This window comes from Zosterops lateralis (assembly GCF_965231275.1).
Source record: "Zosterops lateralis genome assembly, chromosome: 11".
NCBI classification, from domain to species: domain Eukaryota; kingdom Metazoa; phylum Chordata; class Aves; order Passeriformes; family Zosteropidae; genus Zosterops; species Zosterops lateralis.
Window position 1 is genome coordinate 12,087,063 of NC_139771.1, and position 22,985 is coordinate 12,110,047.

At 41.1% G+C, this 22,985-nt stretch overlaps 2 protein-coding genes across 3 annotated transcripts; one reads left to right on the forward strand and one right to left on the reverse strand.

Moving 5' to 3' along the window:
- Window positions 1–3,836: 3,836 nt before the first annotated feature.
- On the reverse strand, window positions 3,837–12,639 carry CHCHD4 (coiled-coil-helix-coiled-coil-helix domain containing 4). Its single transcript, XM_083869735.1, has 3 exons — window positions 12,527–12,639; window positions 10,591–10,689; window positions 3,837–5,010 (listed from the first exon to the last, which is right to left on the reverse strand). Exons 1-3 carry the CDS (start codon window positions 12,546–12,548, stop codon window positions 4,721–4,723), a joined length of 411 nt encoding a protein of 136 aa, XP_083725861.1. The 5' UTR covers window positions 12,549–12,639; the 3' UTR covers window positions 3,837–4,720.
- A 220-nt stretch (window positions 12,640–12,859) lies between these two features.
- TMEM43 (transmembrane protein 43) lies at window positions 12,860–22,622 on the forward strand (the record flags this gene model as incomplete). 2 transcript variants are annotated; one of them, XM_083869734.1, is made up of 12 exons in its annotated part: window positions 12,860–13,003; window positions 14,127–14,276; window positions 15,266–15,400; window positions 16,090–16,184; window positions 16,897–16,946; window positions 18,414–18,483; window positions 18,857–18,927; window positions 19,074–19,195; window positions 19,767–19,841; window positions 19,923–20,024; window positions 21,373–21,490; window positions 22,420–22,622. In XM_083869734.1, the coding sequence occupies exons 1-12, from the start codon at window positions 12,992–12,994 to the stop codon at window positions 22,620–22,622; spliced, it is 1,203 nt and encodes a 400-aa protein (XP_083725860.1). In that variant the 5' UTR covers window positions 12,860–12,991. The 2 variants fall into 2 exon arrangements, with proteins under 2 accessions (XP_083725860.1, XP_083725859.1); XM_083869733.1 differs by having other exon boundaries at window positions 12,861–13,003; window positions 14,124–14,276.
- Window positions 22,623–22,985: the final 363 nt, after the last annotated feature.

Genomic DNA, 22,985 nt, shown 5'->3' on the forward strand with positions numbered 1-22,985 from the left:
TTCTTTAGGAGAGGGCAAGGAGAATGAAGAGATGGCCCCTTGAGCCAAGGAAGGGGACAGAGCCAATGCCTGTAAGGAGGAATGTGACGGGCTGTAGGGGAAAAGGGAGCAAAACAGTCTTTGGGGACGCATGAGAAGGGGGCAAAACAGAAAGCAAAAGAAATAGTGGAGACAACAACACTCATAATGGCAGGAAAAGGTCAGCAACCAGATTTAGAAATCAAGCTCCCATTTTCCTTACAGCATCCTCTGGATGGAATAAGTGCATTGTGAGATGCTTTAGCTTTGTCTGGAGGTGTAAGGAACCTGTAACATTCAGAAACAAATAACTGGACCTATCATTCAGATCTGGTACAACAAATCCTATATCCACCTACCCTTCACATCATTGTTGTGTCACCTGGGTTAATTTGAACTGTGTAATCACTACAAATGCTCCTGTGCTCCCTGTTTTGGCCTTCCTGAGCTGTCTGCTCCCAGATCATCAATACTGGTATGCAGTAAGTAATTTTAAAAAACAAATATTGGTGCTATAATCATTGCTGTGCTCCTCTACTCTTCCTCTGCTGGGTGTGTCTTCTCTCAGTTCCACCATCACCAATAAAACATCAGTTCCAGAGGGGTTAAAAGCAACTGAAAACCAACTGCAGACAGGTTCCTGTTCAACAAAATGAAACCATGTCCAGTGAGGAGAGCTGACTAAGAATAAATGACAAACTGCTGGTAGCTTGTCTACACTGTCCCACATTAACGGTGATAGAATTTTAATGAGGTAAAACAAGAGTCTAGAAGCATACAAATTCCTTTTTTTACTTCCCTAAGAAAAAGTAGGTTCATTGACGTGTGATCAGATGAGTGCCTCAGATAAACAGGAGACATTGCTGTCCAGTTTAACAAGGACACTCTCAGTCAGAACTGCATGGGATAAAGATCTTGTTTCCAAAAGAGTCCTGCCAGATCCCCAGATTTAATGATCCCTACAATGGTCTGCAAGATAAACATCTCCTACCCACCATTTTGTTCATCATTCCTTTTGCAGGGAAGAAGGAAAAAAAAAAAAAAAGATTCTTTTTGCACCTGAAGCAAAGTTATACCTCTAGGAAAGTTACTACACAGAAGTTGAAATCAGGTCTCTGCAATGTCCTCAGGCTGTACTGCAGAGAACAGCAGAAAATGCTATTGAGATCCTTTTAATTCTGAAATGCTGTTTTGTCTAATGTTAACTATTTTTCAGTACTTTTTTACATTTTAGAGTAAGTTTTGTTAAAGGATCATCTAAAAGAGACAACTTTTAGAGGCAATCTTTATCCACATCAGGATATGGGATACATGCACCACTGATTCAAGTTTAAGTGGATCGCAGGAGCAATCCCATCCTACCAAGTTATATATGAATTTGTGGCCTGCACCATGCAGGGATTGTAGCCAGCTGATAACAGTCCACCCAGCTTTTAAAAGCAGAGATTATTGCACCAGAAGGACAAGGGTGTACAAATACTGAAGTATGGTTAAAACTGAAAATCTGGAGTATTACACGGCAATATAGCACAAGGGACTATTTTGGGAGCAATGGCAGATCTGTAGGGTGAATACAATTCAAACCACGTCTTTTTATTCAAAAATTAAGCAGAGAAAATTCAACTGGAATTCTATCTACATGTAAACTGTTTGGGCTAAGTAATTTGTACTGGAAAAATATTTTAATACATGGAGAAGTTTCATGTATTGTTAAGTGTTTCTTCCAGCTAAATTTTTACAAACATTTAATCACACTCAGCACATCAGCTTTTATAGGACAAAGATCAATTAAAGACACAGAACTAAAGAGTAATTCTTTCACCATGAATGTTTTCTTTATGCCTCAAAGACTACTTCTGACTTGACATAGCAGCACCTATGACTTGACAAAAGCACCTGGCAACATAAAATCACTATGAAATGACTCTATAAACACAATTGCTCAAACCCATTTGAATCTACTACTCTCTGTCCAAGAACCAGTAGTTTAGTGATTGCAAGAAGAGAACCAAGATATTATTTATAAAACATATATATAAACACATTAAAACAAGAAATATACAGCTCTAAGTTTTGTATCCACATAATAAAAATGCAACTTACCATCTGCTTATTTCACAAGCTTGTCACATACTGCAAAGGATCATTTTATCATCTTTATGATATAATAAAATAACCACTGATTGCTTTTAGATTTAAAATTGGGGCATATAAGTATAGGAGGAAAATCACACAAATGAAGCAATGCTGGGAAACAGAAACCAGGAGTCACATCACCTATGCATTCACATTTACATAGAAAAAAAAAAAATCTACAAAGAACTATTTAGGATTAAAACTATGAAACTATGACTTCCTTTCCCAAAACACTTCAAACACATTACGCAGTGCTTTTCACAGTTTCTGGTGTAAGATCCTTGCACATATTTCATATTTGTACTGGATGCAGCACAATAGGTTAACAGGTTACCAAGCCATAACAGTCAGAAAGAAGCAAATCTATCCTAAACACACCTTCAAACGTGTCAGATGGTGCTGCAAGTTTCCTCTGCCAGTATTAGGTGTATGTCCCAACCTACTGTAGGCCAAGATTCTTGCACTTTGTTTTGTACACAGATGCCACAAATACAGTTGCAGAAGACAAATCTAAACTCTAGAGCACATAGGCAACGTGGGAAAGAAAAGCACAGGAGAAAAGAAAGAAGAGGTAACTTGTTAGAACAGAGCACCCCTTCACAAACAGCTCTTACTTCCTCATAGATAGTGCACTAGATTTCCATTTGAACAACCAGAAGCTTGGGTGCATGTGATTTTTTTTTAAATCTGGTGCCTAGTGTTCATCTATTGCCTAAGATTTCATTTGCATGGCCCAACTGCCTAAGTGCCAAAGTTTATCTCTGCTGCCTTTGTGCCTGTTTACTCAGGTTAACTTGGCACTTGGCTTCCTATGCCTGAAAGAGTCACACTGAGAAGTTTCGTGTCACTTTGTTTCTTTGAAAAGCAGCGATACCCAGAGTCCCTGCTGTCACTGCCCTCAGAACAGAGTAGATGTCAGCCACTTAACTGCCTACAAATTTTAGCTGAGGATCCAACAGCTGCCCTGAAATACCAACACCTCAAACACATCATAAAACTTGACAGAAATTCCCCTCAAACATTCAGAAACAGCAGTAGCACCAAATTCACTTATGCAAGTAAGAACAAGACACCGAAGTGCTATATGGAATTAATGCTGCTGAGCACTCCAGAGTGCTGCCCACAGAGAAAGGCAAGTGTTCAAACATTGCTGGACTTTGTGGGCTGCATTACCAACACTACAACTTTTTATGCTTTGGGTGAGGTAACCAACACATAAGGAGAAAAAAACCCAAAATGCAAACTGACATGTAATGAAGTTATTGAAGCTACAGCCACAACCTCTTTTGTAAAAAACAAAAATTCTCACAGCCTATCTTTTGCTTGGAAAGACAAACAATGTAGTATTATTACAGCTACAGCTATTAAACTATAGTGAACTATTAAATTATTTGTAGCTCTTAAGTTTCAAATATTTTAATAGCTGTTCATGTTTATTTGCTGGCTCATGATCCAGTCTAATACAGCTACTGAAAATGCTATAGGTTTTTTATGTTTTCCTGCCTGGGCTGGGGAGAAAAGAATAGGACAAGAATAAAAATCTGACAACTTGGAGCAACTGATCTTCACCACCCACAAATTCATTCAAGGTCTGCTTACAGCACAGAACAGTTCTCAAATCCAATCAGGGTTAACAAAAAAAGCAAACAAACATAATACCACAAAAAGACAGAAGCTTCCAGTGAGGGTAAAAAGTATTTACTTTTTAATATGCACTTAAGTCACAGTATCTGTTTTGAGATCATTACACCAGGTAACAATTTATTGTATCTCAAAGTATTTTACAAGTGCCCATCTATATATTGAAGGAGAAAATGGTGATAACCAAAGGAACCCAAAAACTGTATTTTCAGAGCAAAAATAAAGCCAGTTACCAATATTTTTTTTTCATTCAATTTAATAATCAGTTACACAACACACCATTCTTAAAAATGCAAAAACCATCACAGTAAGTGAATGAAATCAAAGAAGATGTGCATTTCAACATTTTCCTGGCAGTCCTGATCTGATGCCAGTAGTAAAATGCAACCATAATCAAATACGACCATTTGAAATTATTTTAGAAATTCTAGACCTAGGCCATTTTCAATGTCTTGCATCACTTTGTCAAAAAAAAAAAAATCTTTAAGGAAAAACAATCATTTAATGCAATCATTTAATGCAAATAGAACAGAATACATTAAAAAAAAAAAAAAGCAGCTACTGATCAGAACATACTGAAATGAAGACAGACCTGGTGTGCCAGTGGAATTTTAGTTGAAAGCTATGTACTTCAAGACATTATTCAAGTCAAAACTGAAGGAAAACTTGAGGCTAAAGAACAGCTGTTAAAGTTTTAACTGTGTCCAAAAGCAGTTTACACAGTACATACACGCACTCAGTCATTTTGCAGTATTTATTTGCAAGGCTGTAGCTCTGAGATTTCTCCTTCAGAAATAAATTATTTATTATGATACAGTGCACAGAACATGGTGAAATATTTCCTCATTACTCAGACGACAGACACAGTGCAAAGTCCATGTCTCTGAAAATGAGAAATGGAGACAACAGCCTCCTTGCATCTTCATTAGCTGGATGCCTTCTCCTCTTTGGCAGCAGAGGCCTCCATAGAGGCAGCTTCCAAATCTTTGCTGGACTTCTCATCATTTTCATCCTCTTGAGGGTAAAGATCTGGGTATTTCTGCATGCATTCCTGCATGGCACGGAATTGGTCCACACAGTCTGATCCTTTTATTTCTTCTGTGCTATAGTGGAAACAAGAAAAGGCTGACTTGAACTGCTCCCCACAGGGACCACTAGCCATTCCACCCAGACATGGGCAATTCCAATTGATATCTCCATTGGGCAATATCAATCCTGAACAAACAAGAGAGAAGAAAAGTTAATGCTCCTTCCAAACATTGATTTCATTCAGTGGCAGCTGCTGGGCTGCAGGTGTGAATTCAAGCACTTGTAATGCCATCTTAGTTCTGTAGCTTCAAGGCTGATAAACACCTTTCACTTCCCAGCAGTCTGTTTCTCCCTCTCATCTGGATAATCCCTTAATGGGAACAAGTGAGATTAGTTCTCTATCCCTCTCTGAATTAAGTTATTCTCTCACTGAGAATATTCTAAGGGAACTGCAAAACAGATAGAAGTCAAGTCAATCGATTTCCTAGACTCTGTCAGGGGAACAAGCAAGTATTATAATCACGCCATACAAATAATAAGAATTTAAATCCAGTACTAAGCCTAGAAATATTTTAAGTCAAATTGAATGGACGCATTTTTCTTATTGTTTTAAATAAACTCTGAAATAATAACCCACAACCTTCCCCTTCCAAATTTCAACTGGAAGACCAGAATTGCAAAAACAAAAATCAGTGTATTTGTAAAGCACAGATTAAGTCATGTGCCACAGAACACAAGGAACAGCAAGAGCAAGCCTGCCTGTCTGGTTGCCAGTAACCAAATTGTACTTTAGAACACAACTGAAAGGAGTTAAGTATCACTTCAGACTCTAAACTGGAACAGCTGTAAACCTCTGCTCTGGAACACTTAAAGTCATGACAGAAATACTTCACTGATGGAGTGACAAGGTGAAGATTTAAGGGAATATGTTCTTCTAGATGGCAACTGATTTACACAATGAAGGTCAAACAGCAAGCTGAAGAAATCCTTTCCTCTGATTTTAGAAATTCAATATAACAGACTTGGTCCTGTGAGCTTCTATAATCTCTAATGCATTTCTCTAAGGCAATAAATACATCTCTCTTTCTCTACCTGGTATGAACATATACAAGTAAGTTCATCTATTGAAGAACAAGAAAACTACTGTGCTATGATCCAAGCTGGCTTCTTCTCCACTTTAACAGTTTACTCTCCTCCTCCTCTTTAGCAGACTTTTCTAACTTCATCTCCAGGCTGAGTTTCTGCAGAAGCTGACAGCACGTGCATAAATCTTAATTTGAAGCACTTTCCATTTAGAAAGGGGGTATGCAAATACCACTGGCAGACAAAAAAGTTGAATTAATTCTGATTCAAACATGAAATTATATTTAAGACCTGATACAACTTCACATTACCTAAAATACTGTCACTGAATTCAATAAACTAATTTCTTGTCTTTGTCCTGTGGGATCACAGAGTTCCAGGCATACATTTCACTCCCAGGTGCAATTCCTTGGACACCAGGCTGCAATATCATGAATCTTGACTGGTACAGCAAAAGCAGATCAAGCATTTATTGCTATATTAAAAGCAATATTTTACTGTGATTTGTGCTCTAACTCAGCCAATGCAGTTCAGCAGAAAATTACAGAGTCAGTGAAACCTCAGCATTGATCAGACTCTTTCTCATTACAGAAAGCAACAGTCCTTGGCATGACTCGGCCAACTGCAGTAATACTGTCATCTTCCATGGACCGTGTGTTATCTGGCAAGATGGTTTTGCAAAATATCTGTAATATTCACTGTACTGATAAGATACACCTAATCCAGTGCATCACAGCATCTCCAGCTGCCTGGAGGAGAAGCAGGACTTCCATGACAAGAAAATGTGTGGGAGGTGCCAATCCTCATTGCCAAGGACAATATAAAGCAGAAAGATCTTATTCATACTGTGTAGAAATACAAATTTGCTTTGTAAACTAGATTTTGAAGTCCTATATTCCTCCTCATTAATATAATCCAATCATTTTAAGGTTATTTTTCTAGCACTTAAAAAAAAAAACACACACACATTTTTAAATGTTGCTGAAGACACTAGAGCAATAAAACCATTTGTAAAATACTTCTCTTAAAATAGATTGCTTCCTTTGGAACTAGACCTGCCTTGTAAACATGCAAATCTTAATAACAATGTGAGTTATCCCATAAACAATACATTTTATGGTATCACAAGATCACCTACATCTATTTTATCACTGAAATAGCATCAGTTTCAGAAGTTCTGCACACAGAAATCATGCTTTAGAAAAACAAAACAAAAACACAGATGAATAAAGCAAGAACTTCCTCATTCATAATGACAGCAGAATTCACACATCAATGAGTAAGTCCATCAGCAAGCTTAGAACACAATTAAATCGGAAACAGATTTCATCCATTGCTCTTCCTGAGTTGCAAGCCTACAATAGATGGGATTACTATATTTAATTCAAATTGAATTAAAACTTCTTTCAAATGCAGCCCGAGCCTCACTGATCCATCCAGTCAGTCATAATCTACTTGAACCTGCATTCATGGAAGAGAAAAAACAACCCTGTTTACATCACTGCAGATGAAGATTTGTGTGAGCAACTGATTGCTGACATCACACAGCCTCATGTCTCGTGGCCCACGGAATCTGCTCATGTCACGGACAAAGACAGGCCCATCTGCATCTGTGTCAACACTTGTCTTTGGACTCGCTGGTTTGAAGTCCCACTGTTGTTCTGAGAAGTGTTTCTCTTCCCTGTTACATGACAACACCCCAATAACAAGTTCATCTGCCAGGGATTCACAGTGTAAGATGACAGGAAGCAGGATTGAGAGGGACATCATCAGTCATAGGAACAGTCCTGTACATCTGGTCATGTCGTCAAGTTTTTTTCTTAAAAGAATGTGGGGTTTTGCTTCATCAGTGCCCTGTAGAAACCACTTTAAAACTGTCTCTAAAATAAGATGACAGGAACAAGTCTGGAAAAACAGAAGGGAAAGACCAGCAACAATCTGTGTTTGAGGTCCAATTCCATAAGTACTTTTATTCAACTTTCCCATCACAGCTGTAACACTAATAAAAGTCACTTTGCATGCATAAAACTCATCAGTGCCTTCTTCATATAAGCTTAATAAAATAAAAAATTATTCTGACTGATGGCAGCCAAGATGTCAGTGAAAACCAGGAATCTTTCATGTTTAAATTCCACCATCTGCAACACATAGGACTAGAAAGAAGCTTTATAGTAACAATACTTTTTCAAAACCACTGCAAATGATTTCTTAATTTGTTTCCATCAGCCACAGCTGTCTAAAGACATAGACAGTGAACTGTGATCTTCACTGCAGTATGAAATCCTAAACTGAACTTACTTCAGTTTGTCTGCCTTTCCATTTCAAATGGCTTTTTTTCTTTCAATGTTTTTAGTTTTAAGTGGGTCATTCAACATTTTGCCTACCAGAATCTCACAGCTGATAAAACAACAAAATACTGACAGAAATAAGAGCAGTATACAACTGGTTTTTATGCTAAGGGAAACAGAACACAAGTTCTCCTGATCCAAGTAGACTGCTCAAAGACTGATGTCTATTAATGTCTGGGACAAAGCAAGAACTGTCAAAAATTAACAAATACCAAACTAGATGTTTATCTCAAATATGAGAAAGGCCCCTACAAAAAATCAAAATCTCAAACCCAAGTTTCAGGTGTATTAGAAAATAATACAGATTATGGTAGGTCTGCATAATGCATCTATTCTTTCCCAGACATGACTGGTCTCTTTGGCACAGCAGAAGACATGAGAAGAGTCCTTATAATTAATTATAGTTATAGTTCAACAGAATTTGAACACTGGGAACCTAGACTTCTATTCCAAGTAGAAGCTACATTAGAAAAGCCTGCGTGTTACATTAGGTACAGCAAAACCCTTCCCAATTTTCTTTTAAATAAAAAGCCACGCAAGCCAGAGCTTCAGCATTTCAAAAAACTCCAAACCATTTTACCCATGTCTTTCCTGCCCATAAGCTTCACTAGATGCAGATCACATTCTGTGATATGTTCATTTTCCCTCTTCTCACCTAATGCATTGTAGCCCATGGTCATTCAAGCAGTTTTTCAGATGTTAAAACACGGCAGTAATTTACCAGATACTAAGAAGAAAATTCAAAAAACTAACAAAGAAAACCACATAAGAAGAAACTCCCACCCAAACTTATTGAAAGGACTTAAACATAGTTTACAGTTTCTCCTTTTGAATCCCACAGACACACACTGTCACTGTGAGGTGACACAAAAAGCTCCTGGCTTTCCCCACTTCTTCTCTGATCTACTGTTAAGAAAGTGACCTAACATTCTGTAAATGCAGGATTGCTAGGAAACAAATCCCATCACCTCCTTACCACAGCCTTCCCATGTCCAAAAAAAATACACGTAAGAGCAATCATCTGATATGGCATTTAAACAAGAATAAAGTGGTTCTTTTAATTTTGACTAGTTTACTACTCAAATGTATGTCACACTAGGTTATCAACAGACTTATCAGTACAGGTGAGAAAAACATTCAGCTGTATAACTGACTACATACAATTGTAATGAAGCCAAAACAGGCAGATAAACGCAGTAACATTTCAACACAAATCTACGTATGAAAAAATTAGTTTTAATGACATAGGAAGGGGTAGTTCAAATTACACTACACACCATATCAGCTAACAAAAAGACCCTGTGAGCTCCAGCTGCTAAACTGCTTAAATGCTGCCCTCTAAAGGTCTTGGAGCCATTTTAGAAAGTGTAACTTACACTTCCTAACTAAATTTCAAAGAGTCTGAAGAATTTACTTCAGCCTCAGTTGAGCTGAAACCAATGAAATCACTTAACACTAAGTGAAGAAGCCAAAAGACCTGTAAGCATAACGGCAATTAGAAAAAAATTAACCTAAACTCACATTTTCAGGATAATTATTAACCCAGCACAAAATTTATTAAATCATCGTGATCAGAAGATTATTTCCTTTACCCATTATTTAAAATATGCTTTGTGCAACTAGAATATTTTAAGTCTTGGTCTCAGAAATACTCTGCTCTCTAAAATCTCTATTTGCAGGTTAGATATACTTCACACAAGAACTGTAATCTTCATGAAAACTTTTCAAGGCAAGATGATTACAGTTGAAAGCTTGGTAATTTTAACTTACTGGTCATGTGCCACTGAAAGATACTGATTACATTGCTAACAGTATAGTATAGATTAGCCAGATATTAATTTATATTAAATCAGATATTCAGAGATCATCAAATTAGGCAGTTTCAGCTGCACACAACCAGATGAGCAACACCTCAATGACCATGATATGTAACTCACTCCAGCTTCTCTGAAAATTGCATGCTGTTACTTAAAACAGAGAAAAATCATATTATTTTTACTTGATAAGGCTCTAACTTTATTAATAAAAGGAAAAAGTATCCCTGCATATCCCTGGCTACTTAATCAAAACTAAAAGCCTTCAATTGATTATTTGAACAGGCCACTAAGAAAAATCATTACAAATGCAGAAAAAGAAATGCTGGAAGAAAGCCTGTTGTTAGTGATGTCCTAATCTGGCAGGTAAAACTGCCAAGAGTTTGGGTATTTACTGCATAACCAGCAGCCCTCAGTCTTTAAATATGCTTAACCTTTTCTAATTCATACAGGGTTTGTTCCCTGTTGGATTTATAAATGATGTAACATCCTTTACTTCCATTCTTCTGCTCACTACTGACCTTGCTCCTCGTAAGGGTCATCTGGGTCATCTGCAACAAGCTCAGCACTGCTGGGTGTCTCATGGTCCTCCTTGGTTGCAAATATTATTCTGTCTTTTCCTACCATGGAGGAGACAAGAAGCAAAAGTTCAGAGAAATTTGAGACAGAAAGAGTCATTTACAAAACTGCTGAACACCAGAGATATTTGTGGTGAGATATTCAATGTGATGCACTAATGTTAACAGAGAATGAACTGTTGTACTTGAAAATCACCTTCTATTAGAACAGTTACTAGTTCAGAGGAACACATAGACACTGAAATTCTGTTATTCTAAAGCTCCAATTTCCATAGCAACTTCCTGTAATGGCTGCAGATCACAGTACAGTTCAATGAACTGCTAAGTTAAAAAGCTGTTTCAAAACAAACTCAAATCACTCCAATACCAGAACTAACACGGAAGAAGGGTTTAGAATTAAAAAAAAAAAAAAACTGAAAGAAAAACTATAATAAATAACAGTAAAGTGTTCAATAGGAACTTATTAACAGTGCTCTTCACTAAAGACGAGTGTAATATTTTACACTAATCATCTGAATTAAAAACCAAAGATAGCTGTCACCATATAGAACTAACTACATTGAAAGGTGCTGCGAGCATTACAACGGATGGAAATCCAACGGTGCAAATTTCCTGCTCTTGATTTAAAACTAAAACATTCTGCAGCAGTCAGGGGAAGCTTGGCTGTAAACTTCCCTGACAACCCTGCAAAGCTCCAGCACACACTCTGAGGCATGCACAACCAGAGAACAGCTGGCTGAAACTCCTCTGAATACACAACTAAGTATTCTGTGAGTGGGAAAAAATAATAAATTCCATAAGAATTCTCCAAATGCATAAAGGCCACTCCAATAACTTGGCATATTAGAAATCAGAATCTCCTGGCCCTTCAGTGTGACCTCAGCAGATGTTCAGTAACTTTGCTCAGTAACCACGCATTTAAACATGTCTGAAAAACAGATACATCTAACACTTTTTAAAAGAAGGGAAACCGTTTTCTGACAACTCTGCATTGTACTCCAGCAAACTTTACTAGTGGAGTGTTTGGTCATTTCTTTATAAAGGGAGCTAGAAACACATGAACTCCAACTCCATCACTGCAGTTTTGTAGGGTTGCATAAGGCAACTTACGGATCTTGCAAAATCAAACAAAGAACAGCATAAAGCATAAAAGAGGTCCATAGATTATGACTACCTCAATACAGTTTATAGTCTGTGTCCAAGTTTGTAACTCCTAAGTGGCATTTAGAACTATTGGCGGGGTTTTTTTTCCAGTCTGAAACTTTACATTCAGCCACTTTGCATTACTTCAGAAAGCAAGGATGTTTATTTATATACACGTAGATACAAATATACATCTAGATACTTATCGATGTATCTCCCACTTTAAGAAGTGGACAAGCCTCGTAAATGCCACCACCTGTACAACACGATACTTTTACAGCTCGCACTCTACCCACCCTGTGCATCGACCTTAAAAAGGCAGAACCCCGCGCCTCTGGCCGCTCAGCTAGGCTGGGATGAATGTATCCCCTGCGGGCAGAAGGCGCTCGGCGGCCACACGCGGGGATATCCCTGCGGGGCTCCTGGGGCCGCTCCCGGCCCGCAGTGTCCCCACACGCCCAGCGCCGCCGCCTCATGGCCCCGCCGCCCTTCCCGCCCGCCCTGAGGAGAAAGGTCAGCGGCGGGAGGCGAGGCAGCGCTGCCGCCACACACACACACACACACACACACACACACACACACACACACACACACACACACACACACACACCGCGGGCTCCGCTCCGGCTGCGCCTTCCCCTCACGGGCAGCGGGGAGCGGGCGGTCACTCCGCAGCGCATCCACCTTACGGCGAGCCCGCCCGGCGGGGTGACATTGCGAGGACACCCGGGCGCACCTTCCTGCCTGCAGTAGGACATGGCGGAGCCGGCCGGTGCCTTCCTCCGCAGCGCGCCGCACACGGGCCCCGCCGCTCCGTCCGCGCCGTCCCGCCGGCACCGCTCGGGCAGAGCCGCTCCACGCCGCCACCTCCCGCCTCCGGAAGCGCCTTCCCGGCCCCGAGGCGGCCGCTGACGCACCTCCTGCCGCCCGCGGGGCTCCGCCAGGCCCGGCCCCGCCGCACTACAGCTCCCGCCTGCCCAGCGCCCGGGAGAGAGAGGCAGGGAGGCGGGAAGGGAAAGAGGAAGGAAGAAGGAAGGGCTTCCCCACGGCGGCGGGAACTACATGTCCCGGCGTGCCCCGCTGCGGGCGGGGAGCGGCCCGGGGGCGGGGGAGCCCTGAGGCGGAGGAGGGCGAGGCTGGCGGTGCGAGGCTGTGGCGGTCCCTGAGTTGCGGATCTCGGGAGCAGTGAGAGAGGTTCAGGATGTCGAGGAATGTAAGTGCTGCTCGCTCCGGCCCCGCCGCTGCTCCGCGCTCCGTGTGGGCCCGTTCCGGTGCCCGGGCTGTGGCCGGGGCCCTGTGCCGGTCAGAGCCCGCCGGGCATCTCCGGATGAGCCCCATGAGAGGAAAGATGTGTGCTAATGTCTTTACAAGTAATTCGATGGGTGAAGGTATGGGTGTTAATGTCTTTGAAATGGGTTTTGATGTCTCTGCTGACTTTGGGCAGCGGGTTGGTTGCTGAGCCGAGACAGCTTGGCACCTGGGGTCTGTACAAAGCCTGAGTTTCTGAACATTGGAGTAAAACAGGAGGTTCAGGGTGGGGGATATGTGGAAGGCGGTTCGGAGAGGCTGTACCTTCCTTAGCCAATGGGGAAAGGGCGTGAGCAGCGTCTGGCCCGGAGTTTGGGATGGAAAGAGGCTGCGCCCTCCGAAACCGAGAGGGAGAAAACCGCACGGCATTGCCCCAGTGGACTCTCTCCCTTTATTTGAATTAAGCTGCAGCACTCCTCTGTCTCCTTTATGGACGCTGGCTTTTCATAGCGTGGTTTTCCGTACACAGAGAAGTGCCATGCGCTGCCTTTGCTGTGTGCGTGTGCTGAAGTTGAGTTTGGTAACTCCCAACAAGCCGCATATGCAGAGATAAACCCCTGGGCTCTCATGTTTGTCCTGTGCCTTGTTATGGATTATTGTTACCATGGATATAATTATTTTAGAGTGCGCAGGCACTCTTTTTACTGGGGAGGTGAATCATAATTTGTTATTTATAGCAGTGTTTTAGCTGGTCAGGAATTTAGGGCTATTACTCAATTTGTCATGGCCTGAATGCAGGGTGTGGAGTCCAAATACAGAACCTGGAGGCAGACCGAAGAAAGCTTGAACATGTAGGACTGCTATAGTAGAAATTGGGTTTTTTTTTTTTCTATCAGGCTGGAGCTTTATTGAACGTGTTTCTGGTGTCAAAAGTGTGATAAGGCATTTAATAAGTGTGGGAAAGTTTTGGTCCAAGGCAAGAGGTTCTGCTCTGTAGGACAGCAGTGCTAACAAAGCTAAGACTTGCTTTGAAACTGAATGCTTTCCCCTTCCACACCAATATTGCAGTTTTGGTTTATTTTCAGCAGTTCTCTGACACAGGCAGCAGGAAAGAGCATGTTAAAATCACAAGTGAGCCCAAACCAGGGTTCCTGGAGCGGCTCAGCGAGACTTCTGGAGGCATGTTGATTGGACTTGTGACATTTCTTCTGGCTTTCTACCTTCTTTTTACCAATGAAGTAAGTGCAATACTGTCAGTGTTTGTACACAGCTTTATTACTTGATCCATAAGAAGAGGAGGTTTTGTCTGGGGACCTGGTGCTTATGGTCAGGATATAACAGAAAAGTAAAGTCACAGGTAGTATTTCTCTGGAACTAGGTGTAGTAGAGACAGTAGCAATGTGTGATGAGAGATAAGATCCAAAGCTTGTAAACTGATGACAAAACAGCCTGTAAGGGGGTTGCATGAGCCAGCCATGTTCCAGCCTTCTCTTTTTTTTTTTTTTTTTTTTTGAGGTAATGAAAGGTCCTCATTTCTGGTCTTGTTATAATTACTTAAAACAAATTCATACCCAGTGTTGCAAAATTGAGGGTGTTAATTTTTCTTTTTTTTTTTTTTTTCCTCAGTATTAGTTCTTGGGTTTAGATTAAAAAAAAAAAAAAAAAAAGCCAGGAATCTTAACACACTGCCATTGAAAATGTACTTGTTTTGGAGTGGAGAGCAGAATTCTGTGGATTTTCACTTAGAGACTTCCTTTCATACCTCTACAAGAGGAAAAATAACTACTCCAAATTTTGATGACTTTGCAAAAAAAAACAAAGGTGCATCAGGATATGATGGTAAGGCAAGGAAAAACTTTTGCCAAGGAGTCAGTGTAGGTGTGTGGGAAAAATGAACCATGATTTCTATCGTTTTTGCAGTTACTCAGGAATGATGAACAAGGTAAGAGGTGAAGAGCAATACCTTTGGACCCTTGTAGGAAGAATTTGGGTTTGTTTGAGAAACTTAGTCAGTGTTAATGGTCCTGCCCCCTGGGTGAGAAGTACTGCCCCAAACTGGCTCACACATAGAGAATGGAGAAGTTCAGGTGTGTTTCACAAATATGCCTTGGGCTGAATATAGAAGCATTCCTTGTGATCATCAGTTCACTTGTCTGCTAACCTTGTTCACAAAATACTGCTGTGACATTGATTCTCCGCAACTTGATTTCTGTTTTCTTCATTGCAGGGACGAGCTTTGAGGACAGCCAAGTCTCTTGATGAGGGGCTTTCTCTTGTGGTCCCTCTGAACAGCATCCACAGTATCTCTCAGCAGAATGAGGGAAGACTGGTGCACTTGGCTGGAGCTCTGAGTACATCTAAGGTAAATAAAATAGTATATTGAAGATATGAGTATTTCAAGCTTGGAGGGAAGGAAAAGTCTTTGCCAATTAAAATTTTGTTTGATATCCAGGAAAAGACGCATGGCTTTTCTCCTCCTCTAAGCATTGCCAGCTAGCATTTAAGCTCTGGTTCTTGGCCTGGAATCAGGGAGATGCTGAATGTCCTTGCACTCCCTTCTCCAGGCCAATGGCAGGTTTGGCTGTGTTTACCCTCAAGCTGTCTTTCGTGGATAATTTCAATTGCCATTTGTGTAGGGAGCCTGGTGTGTGTTCATGATATTGTTAAGTCTTCAGGCTCTTGCAGCACAGGAGCTCTGCGAGCTCTGACTTTTCAGTAGTGGTGACATTTTCCACAGTCCACCCGCATTGCAGAAGGTAACACAGCACCTTCCAGCAAAACAGAATCTCATGGTTTAAACACTGAAACCTGAAAAACCCGTAGTCAGCAGTTCTGGTATCATTCCTCACTATGGCAAGAACTTTTGATGATGATTCTTCAGGTCAGATTCACCAGAGACATTCCTTTTTGTCTTTCATAACATTTATACCATGTTCATCTGTGTGTAAGATATAATGCTGGCTGTACAGTGAGATATGTAAATGGGTTCAGTAGAGTGTTTGAGGTTGTCAGCATTTAGACTGACTTGTATTTTCTTTAATTTTTGCACAGCCTTTGTTTGACCCCAGCTATGGGGTCTCCATCCAAGCTGTCAAACTTAAGCGTAACGTGGAAATGTACCAGTGGGTAGAACATGAAGATTCCAAGTAAGTGAAAGTAATCTTTAAAAGTAGTTTTTGAGGCTGTCGTGTTAACAGGATCCTATCACAGCTTTTTCTTTCCTTATGGCTAAGGGAAAAAAAAAAAAGCCACAAACTCTAGAGGTCTTGGATTCTTTTTTTCCTTTAGAGAATCACCTTAACTTCCTTGAGAGATGTTAAATGCTCTATTAATAGGTGCAGCCCAAATAGGGAAAACATTTTTGCTATTGCTGCTAATTCCACTGTTGCTATTATGAATGTTATTAGCTATTATTGAGGTGTGACTGCACAGAATTCCTGTTCCAAATGTCTTTCACGTCAAATAAAAAAAAAGGGTCAGAGATTTTGAAGGTGGGCAAAATAGTTTCTCAGTTTTAGCATGCTTATGGTGCAGCATCTGTTAGAAATTTGATGTGGGCCAGCTTGTCTCATTATATTTAATTCTGTTTATTCCTCATCAATCTAGTCAACATCTCCTTTTTCAAAACATGGGAATAAAAAGGTTGTGGCTGTTGAGCATTTGTGTATAGTTTTCTCGTGGTACAGAAAATCTCTGTCTACCGAACAGGTAGTTCAGAGAAGAGTTAGGTTCTTTATAAAGATAAGTCTGTGTTGCCAGAGAATCTGTCTGTGCATTTCATTGGTGAAGTGTACTCTGCCCTGAGCAGGGGTGTGTGCACACTGTTTTGGTTCTCATCCCAGCCGCTTTTCTCTGCAGGGAATATGAGGAGAATGGTGAGATTAAGAAAGAGACAAGGTATTCATATGGTAAGTTGATCAATAGAAAGTTCCTTCCCTTTTATGCATGTTAACTTTGGACTTTTATGTGTGTGTATTTTGATTTTTCTTGTAAAACCTGTGTTTTCTTCTTGGGAAAGAAAGGAATGCAAATAAATAAGCAAAAATTCTCTTTCCTAAACAAATGACAGAACCTCCCTTTCCTGAGGTAACCGAGATGAAAGGAGATGTGCTGTTAGCAAGCAAGAGCTACAGAAAATCTGAGTCTTGTTTTGAAACCCCTAAAAGTTCAGAGGAACATCCAGGGATAGGATGCTCCAGAAATAGGGCCCTCAGTGACCAGAGATGGGCAGAGGAGGGAGTGTGTTCAAAGCTACACCTGAGATTACACTTCAGACATGGAGTAATTGGGAATATGTCAGCTGTGAGTAGAAGAATATACAGAATAGCAGAAGAACAATAGAAGAATAGACAGGGGAAACCAGGGTAGCTCCAGACTGTAAGGGAGCTTGTTGAGAACCTGTTTAGTTGTTGATACCAGCACCTTTTGATGTGCACTATGGCTTTTGCCAAGTGCTTTTTTGGCAGGAGCAGAACTGGGTGCGTTATTCTGATCTACCCAGTGGCAGAGAAGTACTCTGAGTCATCATGTGTTTGGAGATTGGTCTCTGTGCTTCATTTACCTCTGATCAAAGCCCATGCATATGTAACGTGGGCGTGCAGCAGTTTCTGGGTGTGATCATATAAAAATACTCAGCTGAGTGAACCATGGGGGCCTTGTGTCATAGAGATACTTAAGGGGCAAAGCTGGTGGTTGTGAGCCATGAAAAACAGGCTCGCAGTGACCAAAAAGAAATGCCATCTAAAACAACAGCTGTCCTCCCAAGATAGATGGATTCTGTCCCGTAAATGTCTATGTATGCCAGCCGTGGACCCACACAGCTGCTTGATTACTCTCCCCTCAGCAGGACTGGGGAAGAAATTGGGAATGACAGGAGTGAAGGACAGGTTGAAAGAAAGATAGGGAGATGGCTTTTGCATTACCATCATGGGCAAAACAGACTCACCTTAAGGAAGGTTTATTGTCAGATAAAATTAATGTTTAAATACTGACTTTGTGTTGGCAAAACACATTGTGACTCAAACTTTCCTGGGCTCAAGTTTACTCCAGACTCCTCTCCCTTTGCCCCCTGTTCCTTGTCACCACAAAAGCAGCTTATTCCCAAAGAGCAGAGCCAGGAGTCAAATCCTGATCATGGAAGATGCCAACAGCAAAGTTGAGTCGTAATTTTCTCCCAAAAATAGTTTTTCACCCTAAATCCTGCCATTCCCCGTTAATATGCTAGGAGGATAGATCTAAGTATCAGTACAAACTATCACAGGCATCGATGTAGACAGTACTACTAAAAGTGTAACCTAGAACTGATTGATTGAGAGGTTTCTTCAGTAACTGAAATCTGAGTGTCTTTTACTCAACTTTCTTATCATTCTGTTTAGATACAGAGTGGAAATCAGAAGTTGTGAACAGCAGAAACTTTGATCGAGAAATTGGACACAAAAACCCAAGGTGAGGTACCATCTGGCACAGTCCCTCTGAATTCTGTCACTGGATCTGATCAAAGATGAAAGCTAAATGACTGATTTCATAACAGAGTGCAGTAGATGGAAACTACTGTTCTCTTGGTAGCTGGGAGAATGAAGGCATAAAGAAATTAGAGCAGTTCAGAGCAGTGGTGCCTTAACTTATTTTAATGTCTCCAACAGTATGCAGTCTGGATGGTCTCTTGATGGATTTGTTTTCACATCAGGACAGTCTTTTATCTCTTTGAGTTTCTCCTGATGTTTGGCATAGTACCTTTTCTGTGCTATGCATTACATACTGTGAATCAAGAGTTTGATCACAATTCTGGGACTAATCACGGACTCTCTCTGTTCCTCAGTGCCATGGCTGTGGAGTCTTTCACTGCTGTTTCTCCTAATGTCCAGGTTGGCAGCTTTGTTCTTTCCAAGGGTAAGGATTGTTTTGTCCTGGCTTTGTGTCTGCTGTTGCATCAGCAACGGACTTTGGTTCTTTCCACAATAGCTGTCATGTCGAGTGATAATCAGGAATCCAGCCAGCAAACTGGCTGTTCCAGCTTGATGCTTTATTCTGCTTAGGTCTCGTGGATAAAATTGATGATTTCAAGCAGTTGAGTTTGTCACACCTGGAGGATCCCCATGCTGATGTTACCCGCAGAGGAGATTACTTCTATCACAGCGACAACCCCAGGCGTCCAGAAGTAAGATGGGAAAGATAAACTAAAGCAGTGATTACTTGTGTGTGAAAAAGGCACTGGGGCATGTCCCATTTCTCTTTAATGTATAGAAAATGGAGTGTAGACCATCACATAGGATCACTCCCTTAGTGCAGCCCATCAGAATGAATGCTTCTCTTGCAAAGAGAATTCCAATCCCATTTCTTTGGTCTGGTTTCTCAAGTCTGCTGTTCTTTTAAATGGAAAGAGATGGTGCTGGGAGGTGGATTCCACCTTGCTGTATTAAGGAGTACAAACAATTTGTTGTCAGATTGTGCAAAAGGTGGAATGATGAGGGATGAACAAAGCATATCATGCGCTCCTGCATCTTAATCAGAGAGGGTATTACGAAACAGCATCTGAGCTCTTCCCCTTCAGTTGCTAGCGAGCCCTGGAAAAGGGACAGCTTGAAAATCATTCTGGCTATCTCTTGCATGACATAAATGCTCAGAATAAGTGTTGATGAATAAAGGATGTTCCTGTGCTGAGTTGTCTTTCTTGTGATTGCCTTTTGTAAAATAATCTTTCTTGACTTCCAATCTTACCTTGTTTGTAGGTGGGAGACCTTCGTGTCTCCTTCTTCTATGCAGGTGTGAGTGGAGATGATCCCCATTTAGGCTCTGCTGCTAAGGTGAGTCTTCAGATATTTCTGTATTTTGCAAGCTCTGTTCCCAACTCAATAACCAGTAAAGATTTTTCCCTGTCTTCTTAGGTGACTGTGATTGCTCGGCAACGGGGTGATCAGCTGGTTCCATATCACACCAAGTTTGGAGATGTTCTGGAGATTCTGTACCCTGGGGACCTCTCTGTGGAGGTGAGGTACCACATTCTTCTAGTGAAGGGTTAAAACTCGAGGAGGTAGTGCAGAAGCAGCAGAAGAAGAAGCTCTTACTCTCCTTCAGACCCGCTCTAGAGCAGGAAATCCTCATGTAGACATTGACTTTTCTCTCCATTTTGGACAACAGATTGTAGCCTGTGTTTGCTTCCAGGTTTCTGCACATTCTGCCTCTTTACTTTAAAGATCGTTTCTGTGCCTTCTCATTTTGTTTTTATTTACTCTTTGGTTGTTTTCCCACCTACGCAGGCAAGCACATGCTTTTGAACAGGTCGCATGTAAAAATAGTAAAAATCAGGGTTTAATTAAATAAACCATAAGAGTTATTCTCTCTTCAGCTCCTAAGAACAGGAGTTTAGGCTTGTTTGAAACGTTTATTACTGTTCTGGCTGAAAAAGAACCTTCAGGCGGAGCATTATGCTTCAATAAATTCTGCATGCTCCAGCAATTTGGTGATTCATTTACTCCTTTTAGTAGGTTTGTTTCCATTAATGATTGTTTCAGGCCCTGCTGCAAAGAAAAGCAGATGTCACGAGTTTACAGGTGCTTCCAGAAGCAGTTAAAAAGGTCTTGTTTTGACTTGAAAGAGTAGCTATAGAATCAACTCTCTGCTGTAAGCTCTGAATCTTCATTAGATAGAATTTGTTTCATTGAAAATTAACTGGTTACAAACAAATAATGCATTGAGTACTTGTATGTGCAAATACTTAATCAGTCTTACACATCTCTTACCATTTAGTGCTTTCTGATGTCCCAGCCATCCTCACGTGAATGTTTTGTTGAGCCAGAGGGTCACACAACCCATTTTGGAAAAAATCTTTCTCAGAATTCTTGCAAAGAGAAGCTTTGCTTTGCTTTTCCTGATGAAATGCACACATACCTTTTAGTTTTTCTTCCCTGCATCCAGCTTGCTCTCTTTCACACCTTTCCTTCAGCCATTAGTGGATATTGTTGCTTTTTCTCACTTCTTTCATAGTGAAGTCAGACTCTTCCTACTGTATTACAGTCATTTATTAGGTCTTATTTTCCACAGTAATGTTGAATGTATCCAGTTACAGCAAAACCTATGTGATTTCTGCTTGTGGGTAGTGTTGAATGGTGCTTTTTAGGTTGCTTTAATTAAGAAAAGTGCCAGTTTCCCCCACTGCACTGTTCTGTCTATTGCAGTGTACTACCATACTGCACAGACCCTGCAGAATGAGCTGCAATGTATCTTCTGCAAGGGAAATTGTACTCCTAAGATGCTCTTGGCTCATAATATACTGGAATTAAGAGGATCTTGAAAAAGAGCAAGAAACAGTCTGCATGTGATGGTGTTTGCTTTCAGGAGGTGTTTCAGAAGGAGCAGGAGAGTAACACCATGAAGACCTGGGCCCTCCGTGGAGCTGGCTGGCTCTCAATGTTTGTGGGCATCAGCCTGATGACCCGAATCTTGCACACATTAGGTAAGTTTTTCACAGAAAAGTAAAACAATCTAGAAATAAGATGTAACCTCTAAAGAGTTAATTCATTTGGAGACCAGGAGAAACCTGGTTTCAACTCAGATTCGATTTGATCTGAAAAGTCCCTCTAGGCAACTGCAGGTTAACAGGATGCCAAAACCATCTGGTTGCTTTGTGAGCATTAAAAAACCTCACACAAGTATCTTTTGCCAGTCTCAGAAGATCCCACCCCAGTGCTTACCAAAATAAAAAACTGAAGCCTGTGTTGGGCTGGTTCTTTCAACTCTAACTCAGAGTGCTGCCATACAATTAATTTCTGAACTCACACAGCAGGTCCTAATCAGCAGTTGTACAGAAATACGATTTTGTATTTGTCTGGTTATTCTACACTATTGTAAACAAACAGTGAAGTAAGTTTTTGTTTATTCTTTTAATATAGAAAAAGGCTGGAGTAAAAACAGAAAAACAGGACAATGCCTCAAACTTGCATTAACTTCAGACATCAAAGATATCATTCACTTTGTAGCTATGAATTTTCTACTTTATTTATCCATATACACACTGGTCCAGGATTTATTGTTGCCAGAAAGAAATTTCTGTGCTAGTAGCTTGTATCAGTTGCCCTAGACTTGTTTCACAGCTGCAGGGCTCTCTGTCTCCTCTGCCTCTCAAGCCTTGGACAGATCTTCAGACTTCATTTTGGATTTCTTTCTGTGTGAAGAGATGAGAATAGCATTGCCTATGTTTAGCTGTTGCTTAATGATCAAATATCTCAATGATACTCTGCTGAAATACCTAATCCAGTGCTGTTGATAGTTGAGTCTGACTTTTGATTGCAGTCGTTAGGGTGCAAATCCTGGGCATGAATCAGACTTTTTTTTAAAACTGTCATCTTTCCAACTACTCCATGCCATGTTTAATTCTCTCTGCAGTGGACTGGTTTCCTGTTGTGAGGGACCTGGTTAACATTGGCTTGAAGGCGTTTGCCGTGTGCGCGGCCACCTCGCTGTCGCTGCTGACCATCTCTGTGGGCTGGCTCTTCTACCGCCCGCTCTGGGCCCTGCTCCTGGCGCTGCTCTCCATAGTCCCCATCCTGCTGGCCAGATCCCGAGTTCCGCCCAAGAAACAGCAGTGACCAGGAGCTGAGTCCGGGTTAGAACCTTCCCAAGTGCATTTCTGTCCAGTTCCTGCAGCAAGCTTACGGCAAATCACAGCTCAGCAGCGAGCACTGAAAGCTGGGGAAGGGGCTTCAATGTGGTTATTGGTACACATTTATCCATAGGACTGTAGGGTGCTGTTTGTGGGAAATGGGTGACACCAGCTTTGGGGAAAAAAGGTTTTTTGGGTGTGTGTATTGATGGTAAGTTAGTGAACAAGCAGATTTGTACCTCTTACTGCTTAGTAATTCCCCCTGATTTGAGAACTGGCAAGTCCTTGCTGGGTGTGCCACCTTGTTTTAGAGAAAGTGCCAGCTGCATCCCGTGGACCCTGGCTACAT